The following is a 14,431-nucleotide window of genomic DNA, read 5'->3' as shown; positions in this document are numbered from 1 at the left end:
ATATTGTTTTCAATTAAATGGACACGTTAGGCAATTTCATATCTTTCTCTTTCATTTCATTTACTAGGCAGGCGATGCATTCAAAATTGTATACTGTCTGAGTAGGTACTACATTTGAATTTGAACTTACTTCCCGACCGTTAAAAAAGTACATTCTATATAGTATGAATATGGGTAGTAGGAATGAAATTCGGATTGCGTCACTTGTCGCATCGCTTCACCTCCATTCATAAATCCCCTCCCGTGGCCTCATGGGATACTGAAGTGTCCATCGAATGCGCACTTCAGAATCTCGCCGGAAGTAGTAGGTCATCCAGGGACTTGTCGCCTACTACTCTGTTAGCGTACTGTTTTTCACATACTATATAGTACGGAATAGTGAATTCCGGATGCAGCGAGGATGTTCTTTAGTGCTAATGCAACAAAAGGAGCGTATGGTGCCTTGAAGGTAGCAACAGTCTGAAGCTTTTTTACATGCTTCTGTTAATCTGTTCATTTCAGGTGGCATCTCTAATCATTCCTTTTTTCTCTATCCTCCACTTTCTCTCAGGAGCATGCAGAAGTCACATGATGGAGGGTTGATGGATGGCAGTTCTACCCATCATTGGTCAGAGGAGGATCATCTACCTAAAAAACCCAGGGTAAGAGACAGTGTCTCCACAGCCCTGAAGATCACAGTAACAGATCTCTTTATTTATGATCCATCTAAATGCATCCCCCAAACCCCACAGATGGAAGATAAGCCATTGCTTCCTGTCGGAGTGGATGGAGGAGTGGACAGGAGAGAGTGGACCCTGCAGCATCACAAAGCCGCTGACATTACACTCACTCCCCCTCAGGCGGACATAGACATGGACAGCCTGGATGTCAATGTTAAAGGACCAGGTTAATAGACTGAGATTCTTTCTTGCTCCCAATCTGGGTAGATGAGGAAAGAAGGTTTTCGCCCTTTTGTTTTCCTTTTAAAAGTTGTACTAACTCTGTATTGTCTTTCACGCTTATAGATGGTTTCACTCCTCTCATGCTGGCATCTCTACGAAATGGCAGCAGCCCCGATTGTGGCAGCATGTTGGGAGAGGAAGAAGAGGAAAGTGGCGCTGACGAGCCTGGCACAAATGTCATTACTGACTTGATTGGCCAGGGTGCGTCACTCAATGCCCAGACAGATCGCACCGGAGAGACAGCACTTCACCTCGCTGCACGATACGCCCGAGCAGATGCTGCCAAGAGACTGTTGGATGCTGGCGCTGATGCCAATGCTCATGATAACATGGGCCGCACCCCTCTCCATGCAGCCGTGGCAGCAGATGCCCAGGGAGTCTTCCAGGTAAGGGGATGTGCTTCTACACACATGCCCTGTTAAGCCTAATTTCATAATGAATTAAAGAGTTTCCACAGTCATGGAAAACCTGGAAATATCAGTGAATTTTTCAAAATGTGATTTCCATGCCTGGAAAAATAATGGAAATTAGTCAATAATCATAGGAACATATAGTTATGCTATTGAACAAATGTAAAATATATTTAGTTAAAAGCAAATAAAATATTTTATACTCTTTAATAGTGATATCTTTATAAATAGATATGTGATATAATAGATCAAACAGTATTATTTATTTTAACATTACTATTTATAACAGTAATTATTTATTTATGAATTTGCTTCATTGTAATGTATATGAAAAAACATTACGTTTTTGATCAGTCCCCTTTTTTTTGTGGAAATTATCTCTTTTTTTTCTCTTTTCAATTAAAATGTTGTTACCCACCATTTTTTTTAAAGAATATTGTGATGAAGCTGTTTGTTTGATCTGCATGTTTTTATTTATTCTGATAACTACTTAGTCATTGATTGTAACTCCTACAGTAGTTGTTTCCTGAATGACCTTGTTTATGTAATACTATATTAGCACAGCTAGTGTAGTATGTAGATGGTTAGTTTATATTCAGGGTTTGTGAAAAAAATAAAAAATTTGTGTGCACATACCAATCATTACTGTTATATGTTACTCTAGATTCTCATCCGGAACCGTGCCACGGATCTTGATGCTCGTATGAATGATGGCACCACACCACTCATCCTGGCAGCCAGACTGGCAGTGGAGGGTATGGTGGAGGAACTTGTGCACTGCCATGCAGACGTCAATGCAGTGGATGACCATGGTAAGATCAGAGTAAAGAAATTTGTTGATAAATGAATACATTCTGGAAATAAAATGTCCTATTTAATTCTGTCATGCTCATCTCATCCACAGGCAAGTCGGCTTTGCACTGGGCTGCCGCTGTCAATAATGTAGAAGCCACTCTGGCGCTACTGAAGAATGGAGCCAATCGAGACATGCAGGACAACAAGGTAGTCTTCCATGTCTATTATGTTTATGTGCATGTTTAATCACTTTTTAAACACACACATGTTTTGTGTGTCAGTCAAAAACTTCAGTTTTGTTTGCTCTGTGATGTAGGAGGAGACCCCCTTGTTCCTGGCTGCCAGAGAGGGCAGCTTTGAAGCGGCTCAAGTTCTCCTAGATCATTATTCAAATCGTGATATCACCGACCATCTTGACCGCCTGCCTCGTGATACTGCGCAAGAACGAATGCATCATGACATAGTGCGTCTGCTGGACCAGTACAACTTGGTGCACAGCCCACACTCCGGGCCTAATCACGTGGGCAATGGCGGACACTCCTCGATGGTCTGTGGAACAAATGGCACAGGATTCATCATCGGCATGCGTCCAGGACCGCAGGGCAAAAAGAATCGCAGAGCCGGAGGGAAAGCAAGTGCTGTCTCAGCTGGGACAGCCAAAGATCTGAAAGAAATGAAGGCCAAGAGGCGAAAGAAGCCGACCGGAGGAGAGGGGCCGAGTGTGGTGGCGGTGCCTGGAGCCGGAGGAAATGTCACCAAAGCAGCCAGTGGTCTCTCGGAGAGCTCAGTCACCATGTCACCTGTGGATTCCCTGGAGTCTCCACATTCATACGCCGGAGAGGCTGTGGCCGCCTCCAGCACAGCGAATTCTCCCCCTCTGCTCAGCAGCCCGTCAACGAGGCCCATGTTGCCCCCTGTAAGTCACATGTTGGGCCAGCAGCAAAGCTGGGTAGGTCTGGGCAAACACAGCTACAATAGCCACATGTTTGGCCTCATGTCACCCCACCAGATGAGTGCAGGCCACACCAGCATGCAGCAGCACCACAGCCCGGGCATGCTCACTCCGATGAATGTCACCATGAGCCGTGAACAGCTGCCGCCCATCGTCACCTTCCAGATGATGGCGACAGGCAACGGGCAGATGCTCAAGCAGACGCAGCAGGGGCAGATACAGGCGCAGGGGCAAAATCAGACACAAGGTCAACACCTACACTGCAACCAGGGTATAATGTTCCCCATTCCTGATGTGGGAATGCAGCACGGCCTGTCGCACCCCCACGGTCACAACCACGCGCTTCCTCACGGGCGGCAAGAGAGCCAGGCAAGGCAGGTGGCATCCTATCAGCCACGCCAGAGCCCCGTGGATAAATATCCCACGCCACCTTCCCAGCACAGCTACGCCCCTGCCGGCTCTGAGGGAACCACCCCCGGTCATCCCGCACACAATCCCAGCGAACACCCCTACCTCACCCCCTCGCCCGAATCACCCGACCCCTGGTCCTCCTCGTCCCCCCACTCCAACTCAGACTGGTCCGATGTCACCACAAGCCCCACCCCTCTAGGAAACCCCCGCACACTGCCTCCTTCCTGCCACACACACATTCCCGAACAAGCCCAGCTGCAGCCCCAGTCTCAGGCTGCGCAGCCGACGCAGTCCCAGCAGTCCCAGCGCAGCAGTGTGTACGCGTAGGAACTCGGACCTTTGAGAGTTTAATTGCACGGCCATTTTGATTCTCTCTCTTCAGCTGTCAAGGGAGTGGTCAACTGTCCTTCTCTCCACCCTCCATGTCTTTGTTGCGCTCTGCATGTTGACTGTGAAGTTTGCGTATCGTAAATTCCAACTAGTCTGAATATTTTATCTCACAGAAGCCCCGAACTAAACAGAGAAACAGCTTTAACAACACGGGACTTCTGTTCACGGCCTTCTACGACCTGAGGCACTTTTACCAATGGACAATTACACTGCCAAGCTAAGGAGTCCGTTATTGTCCTCAGTTTCGAGATGTTTATTTCATATTTTAGTCAAACCTTTTATGTTTTGAAGGAAATTTTCTCAGTTAATCTGCAATCTTTTTTTGATCATTTTTGTTGATGATAAAGTCAGATAATGCTTAGTTGGTACCAACCTTAAAGGGATAGTTTACCCAAAAGTGAAAATGTATCATATACTCACAAACCTTTGACCTTGTTCTGTACAATACACAATGAGATATTTTGATATATATATATATATATTAAATTAACAATAAAAGTCAAAGTGGTTTAAGGTTGTTTTGAACCCCATTGTATAAAGAGAAAATTTGTTGAAACATTGTTAAAAATATTTTCTTTTGTGGTACTGGTTTGGAATGACATCAGGGCGAGTAAATAATGAATAATGAAAGAATATTCGTTTTTGAGTAAACTGTCCTTTTAACTGATAATTTAAATAATATTTTTATATAGTGGGTCAGCTTCCATGTCTTCTAAATTTTTGTTTAGATCAACCTGCATTTTCTTTTTTGTTGTGATGAATTGTTTCTTAAATGAACTGATGGTACTTGTCTATTTTTTGTGTGATTGGTGGCATTTATGTGCTCCAAACTCATGCCCACATACATCTCATTCATTCATGTGTGGTTCAGAGCTAAACTGTGGTGTACATAGTTAAATGTTACTTTTTTTTTAAAGATCTATTTCTATGCTGTCTGTTACGGTTTATCCTCTGCCTTGCCAATGATTACAAGAGGTAAAAGGAGGTGTGTAAATATGAATGGGTTCCACTTTGTTTCTTTTGAAATGGTATGCAGTATTCAGTGGCCACACAAACATGACAGAGGTTTGATGAAGAATTCCAGCAGCCATCGTCAAGCCGCTTGAGCCTTTCGGAAAAGGAAACATTTAGACAAATAATATTATCAGTGCCTTTTACAACATATTTGTAACCATTGTTACTATTTTATTTGTTTTGTTCTGCTTTTTTGTTACTGTATATTAATATTGTAAGCAGTTTAACTGGTTTCGAAGTTCTGCCTTTTATGTACGTGAGTTTTAAATACATGTCATGTATTTTCTTTCTTAATTACAATCAGCCTGTCTGTGCAACCGTTTGAATCACTTGCCAATTTAGAAATCATACTTTATACAATCTAAATGTACTGTTTCACTTTTCCATTTTGTGTTTTGAGCAAAGCTTTATAAAATCGATTAGTACAATCACATTCTTTTTGTGTTTTGCACAATAAAGTCCCTGGGTCTCTTAAATGCCAAATAAACACTCAATAGTATTTAGAAATGCATGCATACAATAGCCAGAGTGGTGATAAAATACTAAGGTCTTATAAACTTCCGGTATGCTGTATTTGTTCAGATGGGTGGGTCAGTTATATTACGTGTGCTCAAGGTCAATATTAAGAGAGTCTGCTTATGCAAATTAAAACATTTATGTACTATAGGCTCCATATGGCATGAAACAGTTGATATCCTGTAGCACTTAAGGGCCCTTCAACAGTATGATCTTTATTGTACTGAAACCGGAGGAATTTAAAGGGTGTTAGTCCACCAAATAAAGATCAAAGCAAAGCTATTGGAGCATCGTATTTTCACCCGAATGTTATGCAAAGCTATTTTTTATATGTGCTGTATATAATTTTTTTTTTTTTATGCCTATTGTACTTTCTTTTTCTTTCCACCAAATATATGCATACAGTATGCTAGAATGAAGTAAATGTTTCATCTTAGTGTTTTGTAGATTAAAATTTGTGCTTTAAAGAACAAAAGCCTGTGTAATGGAAATAATTCAAGACAATTGATGATTAAAATAGAGATGAAACTAATAAAAGAAAACCTTTTACAAATTGATCTAGTTAAATGACTGAGTTACTTTCTGCCGCTGGTACACACTAACAAACGTAATTAAACATCCCATCCTTTGATCAACATTCACTCTCAACCGTTGAAAAACCTCCAGTCATCCATCTATCTATCTATCTATCTATCTATCTATCTATCTATCTATCTATCTATCTATCTATCTATCTATCTATCTATCTATCTATCTAATCTGTCTGTGTATCTATAAAAAAGGGAGGTTAATGACACATGAACAGTGGGGGCACTTTTGCATGATTGTTGTTTGTTGATTTATCCACAGCATTCAATACACTGCATCCCATTATTTTAGCAAATAAACTTGTAAATTATATTAATTTTAGTCATGAGCTGGTCTCACGTATTTTGGACTATATATATATATATATATATATATATATCAATTAGGTCCAGTTCAACTTCGAAATAAATTGAACATCATTCTGTCCGCCAACCGACAGGTGGAGACAACGACTCATAATCAAAAGATCGAAACAACAAAACACTAGGAAGTACTGCAAGATTGCTAAGATTCATGAAGATATTCTACACTTCACTTTGACAGTCTGCTTTTCATTCTTGATAGATGAGGGAATCCGCCATGAGTAAAACATATAGCAGACGACCATGCGCAGTGAACACCCGGAACGGTTGATTTGATCAAATAATAATAGCTTAGCAGCAGTAGCTCGTCTTAGAGTTTAACTGTCAAAATAAGACACTGCTGAACTATTTAACGTTACTCACTGTATGTAGATTCAACTTAAGTAGAATCTTCAAGGATGGATCTTTGACGGGGTTTAAAGTTTATGTTTGCCTTCAAACTCCTACTCATAAACTGCAACTCTTCCGGATTACTGCTATAATCTGAAAAGGTAAGACTAGGAAAATATATGTAATATTTACATCTAAAAACTAATTGGGATCATAGATTTATGTTAAACATCTGTCCATGTCATTGTGACTTGCGGTTAAATGTAACTTAGATATTTTGTTTTTCATGTTTTTGTCATTTTCATTTATTTATTCATCTATTCACTAGTAAATTCGGATATCCAAATTTTCTGAATTTTTCTGAAATAATGTTTAATATATTTAATATTTCTGTATCTAATATTTTACTATTTTTGTCCTTATATTTTTTAATCTTCAGTTTAAGGAATAGTTCACCCAGAAGTGATATAAATAATTGTAAGATAATTTTTGCTAAGTGCGATAAGCATTATTTGCTCAAACTCATGTTGGCTTTATTTCTTCAGTGGAAACAAAAAAGTTGCGGAATGACAGCCTCAGTCACCATTCACTTTCACTGTATGGAAAAACGATGCATTGAAAGTGAATGGTGACCGAGGCTGTCAAATAAAGTGTGACATGATTGCAAGACATGAGTATGAGTAAATGATGACGCACGTTTCATGTTTGATTGATCCATCCCTTTAATTGTTTAACACTTCAGTCCTAAATTTATTTGAGTAAACTGTAGGGTTAATGTTTGATTTCTTGGTCAAGGACACTATATTGTGTGGATACTATATAGCTCTGGATATCAGTGTTGTTTATGGCCATTAATGTTTACAGAGCAGCTTGCTTGTCAGACCCAGCTGGGACAACATTGTATTCAACATCTGTCTGCTCTTTGCCCTTTTCTGCCTCATGTCACCCCAGTCTGTCCTGGTCTCCTCGTGAGAGGCTGTCATCATGGCATCGGCCAAGCTTAAGTACCTCTCTCTGGGGGTCCTGGTGTTCCAGACCACGTCCCTGGTGCTGACCATGCGTTACTCGCGCACCTTACAGGGCGACGGGCCGCGTTACCTCGCCTCCTCTGCTGTGGTCGTGGCAGAGTTCCTCAAGATCCTCACCTGTGTGGGGCTCGTCTTCAAAGATCACAGTAAGTTTCATGGTGCCTCCTTCCTCCTTGAGATTGTTTTCAGTGTCTCTTCTTGAAAGCACCTCAAGAATGAAGTCTGACTGGAGTTCTTAGAAAGTCATTCACCTCTTTCAGTAGGTGCATGTATAGAGAGATGATGGTGATTGCAGTGTGAAATGCTGTCTGTGTGTTTAAAGCTTGCGAGATGAGATTTGCGAGAAAAGTTTTGTACTTGTAAGTGCTCATAATATTAACCTGGTTTAAACAAGTCCACCCTTGTTCCTAGATGTTACAATATGTTGCTGTCAGGTAGATCGGAGCTATTTTCACAATCAATTTCAAAAAGTCTCTTATGCTCACTTAGGCTGCATTTATTTAATCAAAAAATACAGTATTACTGTAATATTGTGACAGTTAAAAATTAAAAAAACTGTTATGTATTGTAATATATTTTAAAATTGTATTCCTGTAATGGAAAATCTGAATTTTCAGCATCATTACGCCAGTCAGTCACATGATCCTTCAGAAATCATTCTAATATGCTGATTTGCTGCTCAAGAAACATTTCTTATTGGTATCAATGTTGAAAACGACCCCATATATTTGAACGGTAATGAACATCAAATAGTCATTGAAATGTGAGGATTGGAATCCTATATATATGCCGCCTGAGTCTGAGTCCACATCAGGGAGGAATGGCTCTGAATTACTGCTGGGTGTAACTACTGTATCTGTGTGGAACAGGTTACAGCGGCCGAGCACTGAGCAGTATTCTGAGACAGGAGATTCTACACAAACCTATAGAGACGCTGAAGCTGGCGATTCCTTCTGGGATCTACACGCTACAGAATAACCTGCTCTACGTAGCGCTGTCCAACCTTGATGCAGCTACCTACCAAGTAAGTCCATATGCGTTCATTAGTTGCATACATTATTTTATGGCTATCGTTATGTGTTTTTTTTTATGTATCCTGTGCACTTCTAGGTGACATACCAGTTGAAGATCCTGACCACAGCCCTGTTTTCTGCGTCTATGCTGGGCCGTAAGCTCGGGGTGTACCAGTGGTTGTCTCTGCTAATTCTTATGGCTGGGGTTGCACTTGTACAGGTAAAGATACCTTGATTAGAGATTAACTGTCAAAAAATGTGTCGCAATCTTTGATGTATTAAAGGGTTAGTTCACCCAAAAATGAAAATTCTGTCAGTAATTACTCACCCTCATGTTGTTCCAACCGCGTAAGACCTTCGTTCATCTTCGGAACATAAATTAAGATATTTTTGATGAAATCTGAGAGCTGATCACTTCTCCATAGGCTGCTAGGTGACCGAAACTTGCTGGCCCAGAAAAGTTATTAAAGAGATCGTTAATATAGTCCAAGTGACTACAGTGGCTCAATCTTAAGTATATCAAGCGACGAGAATACTTTTTGTGCGCACAAACAAACAAAAATAACGACTTTATTCCACTATTCATTTCCTTCTCTCTGGGCCTCGTAGTGTTTTTGCGCTGCGCGTCTGTGTTACACGTCATCACGCATCACACACATGACCAGCGTCGGCCAATAGTGAGCCTACGTGGTGACGTGTAACACAGACGCACAGCGCAAAAACACTACGTGAACCAACTAGAGGCCCAGAGAGAAGGAAATGAATAGTGGAATAAAGTCGTTATTTTTGTTTGTTTTTGCGCACAAAAAGTATTTTCGTCGCTTGATATACTTAAGATTGAACCACTGGAGTAACTTGGACTATATTAACGATCTCTTTAATAACTTTTCTGGGCCAGCAAGTTTCGGTCACCTAGCAGCCTATGGAGAAGTGATCCAGCACTCAGATTTCATCAAAAATATCTTAATTTGTGTTCCGAAGATGAACGAAGGTCTTACGCGGTTGGAACAACATGAGGGTGAGTAATTACTGACAGAATTTAAATTTTTGGGTGAACTAACCCTTTAATGTAATTCATGATTTCCTGTTTGGACAGTGGCCAGCGGACTCCACGCCAGACCCTCAGAAAGAGCAGCCGACTGCAGGCTCACAGTTTGTGGGGCTGGTGGCCGTGTTGGTGGCCTGTTTCTCCAGTGGGTTTGCTGGCGTCTACTTTGAGAAGATCCTTAAAGAGACCAAGCAGAGTGTTTGGATCCGAAACATCCAGCTTGGTAAGTAGTTTTAAAGAAATAAAACATGCATGGATCATTGCAGAAAATAAGATCTGTGACTAACAAAAGCTTATGATTCTTACATGCTTTGTTCATTGCGATAATATTCACAAATGAACATAAATTTTATGAATACTGAAGCGTAAATTCAATTGGAAGAAGCCAAAAGCTAAACTCAAGGCTATAAACCAAATACACCACGGTCGCACAACTTCAACGTCACCATCACTAACTCTTTTTTTTCCCACTAATGTCTACGTTTAAAACATTTTTCCTGAAAGCTCGAGTTATAATAGTTTGCAAGAGTGTGATTATAAACACAACAAGGCTTTGAAAGTGGACTAGTGAGTAGATGAGTTTACCTGTTCGGCTGATGACGTTTAATGTCCCAGACAACCTCTTTAGCCACTTGTTAGCAACCACCTTTTTGCAAGTAAAAGCTTTAAAAAAATCACAAGAGTGTATTACTGATGTATTTTATATCGTAGGATAAAACGTGAAAATATCTTGAGTTTGTTTTCACCACAGACCTTATTTTGCGCATTTTACCAAAAACCCATTGACTTCAGGACAATGGAACCGGAAGTGCTAAAATGCTATATTGTTTCTGGGTTTTGGCCTACACAAATACATCATCCCTGCACCACTCTATATTATAATAAAGCCGGTCGGGAATCTATTTAACGTTCAGTGGTGTTTTAGCAGCTACTAAGTACAATGTATTGTTCTAAGAGCAGAAAGCAACAAAAAAGCAGATCAAATTGCATCACTGGGATGGGCGACTACACCTATGCGTGCAATGCGAACACAAATGCCTAAAGTTGCTGGCCACTCCTAGAGGGATTTGCATGTAAAGTCACACAATAAATCATGGTTTTAGTATAATCAGTATATACTGCTTTTCCTCAATCTAAGCATGTTGGTGTTCAGATCAAATTAACACTTCCCACGGCTTAGATAGGTGACAATTAACTGATAACATGAAGCACTGACACATACAACCTATTTTTACACTAGAAGTCTGTTGACTTCTAATCTGTATTTCCTAAAGATGTTCCAAATTTCAAACAACTGAAATTTGTATTTTTTTTTAACAAGCAGAATCCTTGCACACACAAAAAAACAGTCTGAGGTCACATTCAAGAGCTTAAGGCAAATATGTATGTGTGTGTGTGTTTTTTCATTCTTGCCATGTGGAGTCTCAGTGTAAGATTTATTTATAACTGGCAATGTGTGGATTGAGCGTCTGTAGTGATTCACCTCCTAATGTGAACTTCTGTTCATCATAATGAACTAAGCCAAAAAAATCATCCCTGTTCTTCAGTGAGTGCCAAGATCATTTGATAACCTATAATTTCATCATTTCAAAGTTGATCACAATCATATAAATTCTTTTCTCAGAATGAAGTCGTTTATTGATTTCCTTAGTGTTTATACGCTATCGTTCAAAGGTTTGTGGTCAGTACGTTTATAATGTATAATGTTTCTTCTTTTAAACTTTCTATTTATCAAATTATTGTAGTTTCCAATGAGCACAACTGTTTTTAACCTTGATAATAATAATAAGAAATGTTTCTTGAGCACCAAATCAGCATATTAGAAGGATTTCTGAAAATTCAGCTTTGCCATCACAGGAATAAATTACATTATAAAATATATAAAAATAGAAAACAGTTCATTTAAAGTGTAATATTTCACAATATTACTATTTTACTGTTTTTTTTAAATCAAATACATTTACTAAACCTTTGAACTAGTGTAGATTACAGTACATTTAATGTTTATGAATTTGAATTAGTCATTCAATCTTAATTATAATTTGAGAATAGATATTTTATATAAACCTACTCGCTTAATTTGCCTCAAAAGAAATGAATGGTGAACAGCCATTCTGTTACTGTACTTTCCTTGTATGACTGTACATATCTGAGTGAGTATAGTATATCATGTGTATGTTCTGTGTGCAGGCATGTTTGGCCTGGTTTTTGGGATCTTCGGGATGTTGGCATACGATGGAGACAGAGTCCAAGAACACGGAATGTTCCAGGGCTACAACACGCTGACCTGCATTGTGGTTGCTCTTCAGGTGAGCCTGAACACTTTGCAGTACAAGACCTGTGAAGTACAAATGCGAGTCAGAGTTGATAACTGCTTCATTAACAGCGAACAGGAAGCCAAAACAAGTTTTTCTCCTGCAACTATATAAATTGATTATTTTTTTATTTCACACAGGCTCTTGGAGGACTCGTAATAGCTGCTGTCATCAAGTATGCTGACAACATACTAAAAGGCTTCGCTACATCACTCTCAATAATCCTCTCCACATTCATTTCATATTTCTGGCTTGAGGACTTTGAGCCTACTAGGTAAAAATAAATGTGATCAATAAATGCTTTAAATTCAGCTGAATTAAGTTTTAAAAAGATGAATTTAATTGAAATGAACTTTTTTTTTAAAAAGCACTTGTTTTTCTCTCCTGTGCAGCGTGTTCTTCCTGGGCACAGTGTTTGTCATGATGGCGACGTTTCTCTATGGTTATGAGAACAAGCCGGCAACCAACCCAAGCAGAGCATGATAAATAGATGGATGATGTGAAAGTGGAGTGGAACAAAGGGATGAAACGAGTGGAAGGATGGAGAAGAGGAGAGGAGGCGTAGAGAGCGGAAAAGAAGGATTGATTCAAGGTTGGATAACAGGCTGGGCCACTGCTGTGCAGTGCTGAGCTGAAGCACACTGGGTGAAATGCTTTGGGCCTGTGGTTTCAGTGAAACTCGTTTAGCTTGAAAACATTCATCATCGATTCATCGCTAATCTCATTAATGGGTGATGGATAAAAACAATTCATAACATGCCATCTTCAATTGATTCTGGATGAGCTGAGACCTTTTTTTGGATCATGACTTGAGCACAGAACTCGTTTGGCTCTTCTCAATCATTTAATATCCGTTCATCATTGAGGGGCAATGGCTGCTTTTGGGTCGCTAATTCGCCACAAATGAAACTTGAATCTCGCAGTAACTCGCCAATGGATATTAGGCTACTAATGGGGTCGTTGCATCACTGTATTTTTGTGTCGTTATTCAAACTGCTTAAGTCCTATAAAATATATATTTTATGTTATTTTAATAGACTGGGATGCTGGGTTAGATTTGTGCCATAGAAATTGAGGGAATGATGTACCTTTTGTGAATATGATGCAAACTTTTTGATATTATTATAATGAAATGATAATAACAAGATTATGACAATGATGCTAGCCGGTCAGTTTCCAGGATATGGTGATTACGGATTATTTTATGTATTTACCTCTGTCACCAGGCAACAAAGTACGGAGCCCCTAAAGGGACATGTTGATGGAAAAAATATATTTCAATGCTTTAACATTCGCTCGCAAATGTTTTGCGTTCCCCTGAGAATCTGCGTTCACTAGCAAAACTTTTGCGAACAAACGCAAAGATTTTGTGAATGAATACAAAGTTTCTCGAGGGAACGCAAACATTTTGCGAGCGAATTCAAAGTTTCTCAGGGGAACGCAAAACATTTGCGAGAGACCGCAAAAGCATCGACAATTTTCCTTCCCATCTCATATCCCATGCCCGTTTAGGGGCTCTGTAACAAAGAATACTTGAGTTACTCCATTATATATGCAAGGAAGTGTTTTTTTTAGCGACTTTGCACCATGTGTGAAGCTATATTGGTATCTGGTGAGAAGTAATAATAAACCAGGCGTTTAATTATCTTCTTTTTTTTTTTCTTCAAACAATACATACATTTTTACCATGGCAGCACAAAATTTAAAAGAAAGAGGTTTGGCATTTGTTTCAAAAGGTGTAAAAACAATGCATGCAATCACAGCTTGAAAAAGGTAATTAATTAAAAAGGCAAAAAGGTTTTTCTGTTCTTACATACAGTTGGCCATTCATATCCATGTTTATTTGATCAGTCAGGATGCTCTATCTGCCCGAGTCCTTCAAAACGCACTGTGAACCGCAAAAACAATAAACTTTACAGTGACCTCTGAAGACCAGCATCGGTAATGTTGTTTTTGAAGTCTGTGCATCCCATATGGCATCATAAATTTAGTTTATACAATTCCAATGGCTTTAATGCTCAGGTGAACTGATTCATTTTTGATAATCAAGCAGTCACTCCACTGTAATTAGTGCAGGTGCTGGATGCTCTTGAGGAGGAAGAAGAGTGTGCTTCAAAGAAGAAGGTGGTTTTGTTGTGCTTTCCTGTCTGGATGCGTGTTCGTTATCTCAGTAGGAATGTCCGGATTGTTTGCACCTCTCTAATGAGTAGCGGTGGGAGTTGGTGTTTGCAGCACTGTTCAAATCTTTCTCTTGCCCTCCCTCGATTCCCTCGCTACAAGGTGAGCAGACAAGTTTAATTGTAGACAGCTCCAGACAT

General features: G+C 39.7%; 2 protein-coding genes across 2 annotated transcripts in view; both read left to right on the top strand.

The window, feature by feature from the left end:
* Nucleotides 1-5,986, top strand: part of notch2 (notch receptor 2) — a 56,917-nt gene extending 50,931 nt beyond the window's left edge. Inside the window, exons 29-34 of the mRNA XM_084138432.1 lie at nucleotides 551-641; nucleotides 732-885; nucleotides 1,005-1,327; nucleotides 2,016-2,163; nucleotides 2,256-2,353; nucleotides 2,463-5,986. Of these exons, the coding sequence (XP_083994558.1) occupies nucleotides 551-641; nucleotides 732-885; nucleotides 1,005-1,327; nucleotides 2,016-2,163; nucleotides 2,256-2,353; nucleotides 2,463-3,836 (2,188 nt within the window). The 3' untranslated portion in view covers nucleotides 3,837-5,986. The remainder of the gene's footprint in view (nucleotides 1-550; nucleotides 642-731; nucleotides 886-1,004; nucleotides 1,328-2,015; nucleotides 2,164-2,255; nucleotides 2,354-2,462) is intronic.
* Nucleotides 5,987-6,465: 479 nt separating this feature from the next.
* Nucleotides 6,466-14,043, top strand: slc35a3a (solute carrier family 35 member A3a). The gene is made up of 8 exons (XM_084138507.1): nucleotides 6,466-6,870; nucleotides 7,661-7,883; nucleotides 8,607-8,761; nucleotides 8,848-8,970; nucleotides 9,847-10,021; nucleotides 11,989-12,107; nucleotides 12,254-12,387; nucleotides 12,506-14,043. The coding sequence occupies exons 2-8, from the start codon at nucleotides 7,694-7,696 to the stop codon at nucleotides 12,594-12,596; spliced, it is 987 nt and encodes a 328-aa protein (XP_083994633.1). The 5' UTR covers nucleotides 6,466-6,870; nucleotides 7,661-7,693; the 3' UTR covers nucleotides 12,597-14,043.
* Nucleotides 14,044-14,431: the final 388 nt, after the last annotated feature.

Source organism: Abramis brama (assembly GCF_963993115.1).
Source record: "Abramis brama genome assembly, chromosome: 16".
Lineage (NCBI taxonomy): Eukaryota > Metazoa > Chordata > Actinopteri > Cypriniformes > Leuciscidae > Abramis > Abramis brama.
The sequence above is the reverse complement of the archived record's forward strand: the minus strand, read 5'-3'. Positions and strand labels throughout refer to the sequence as shown.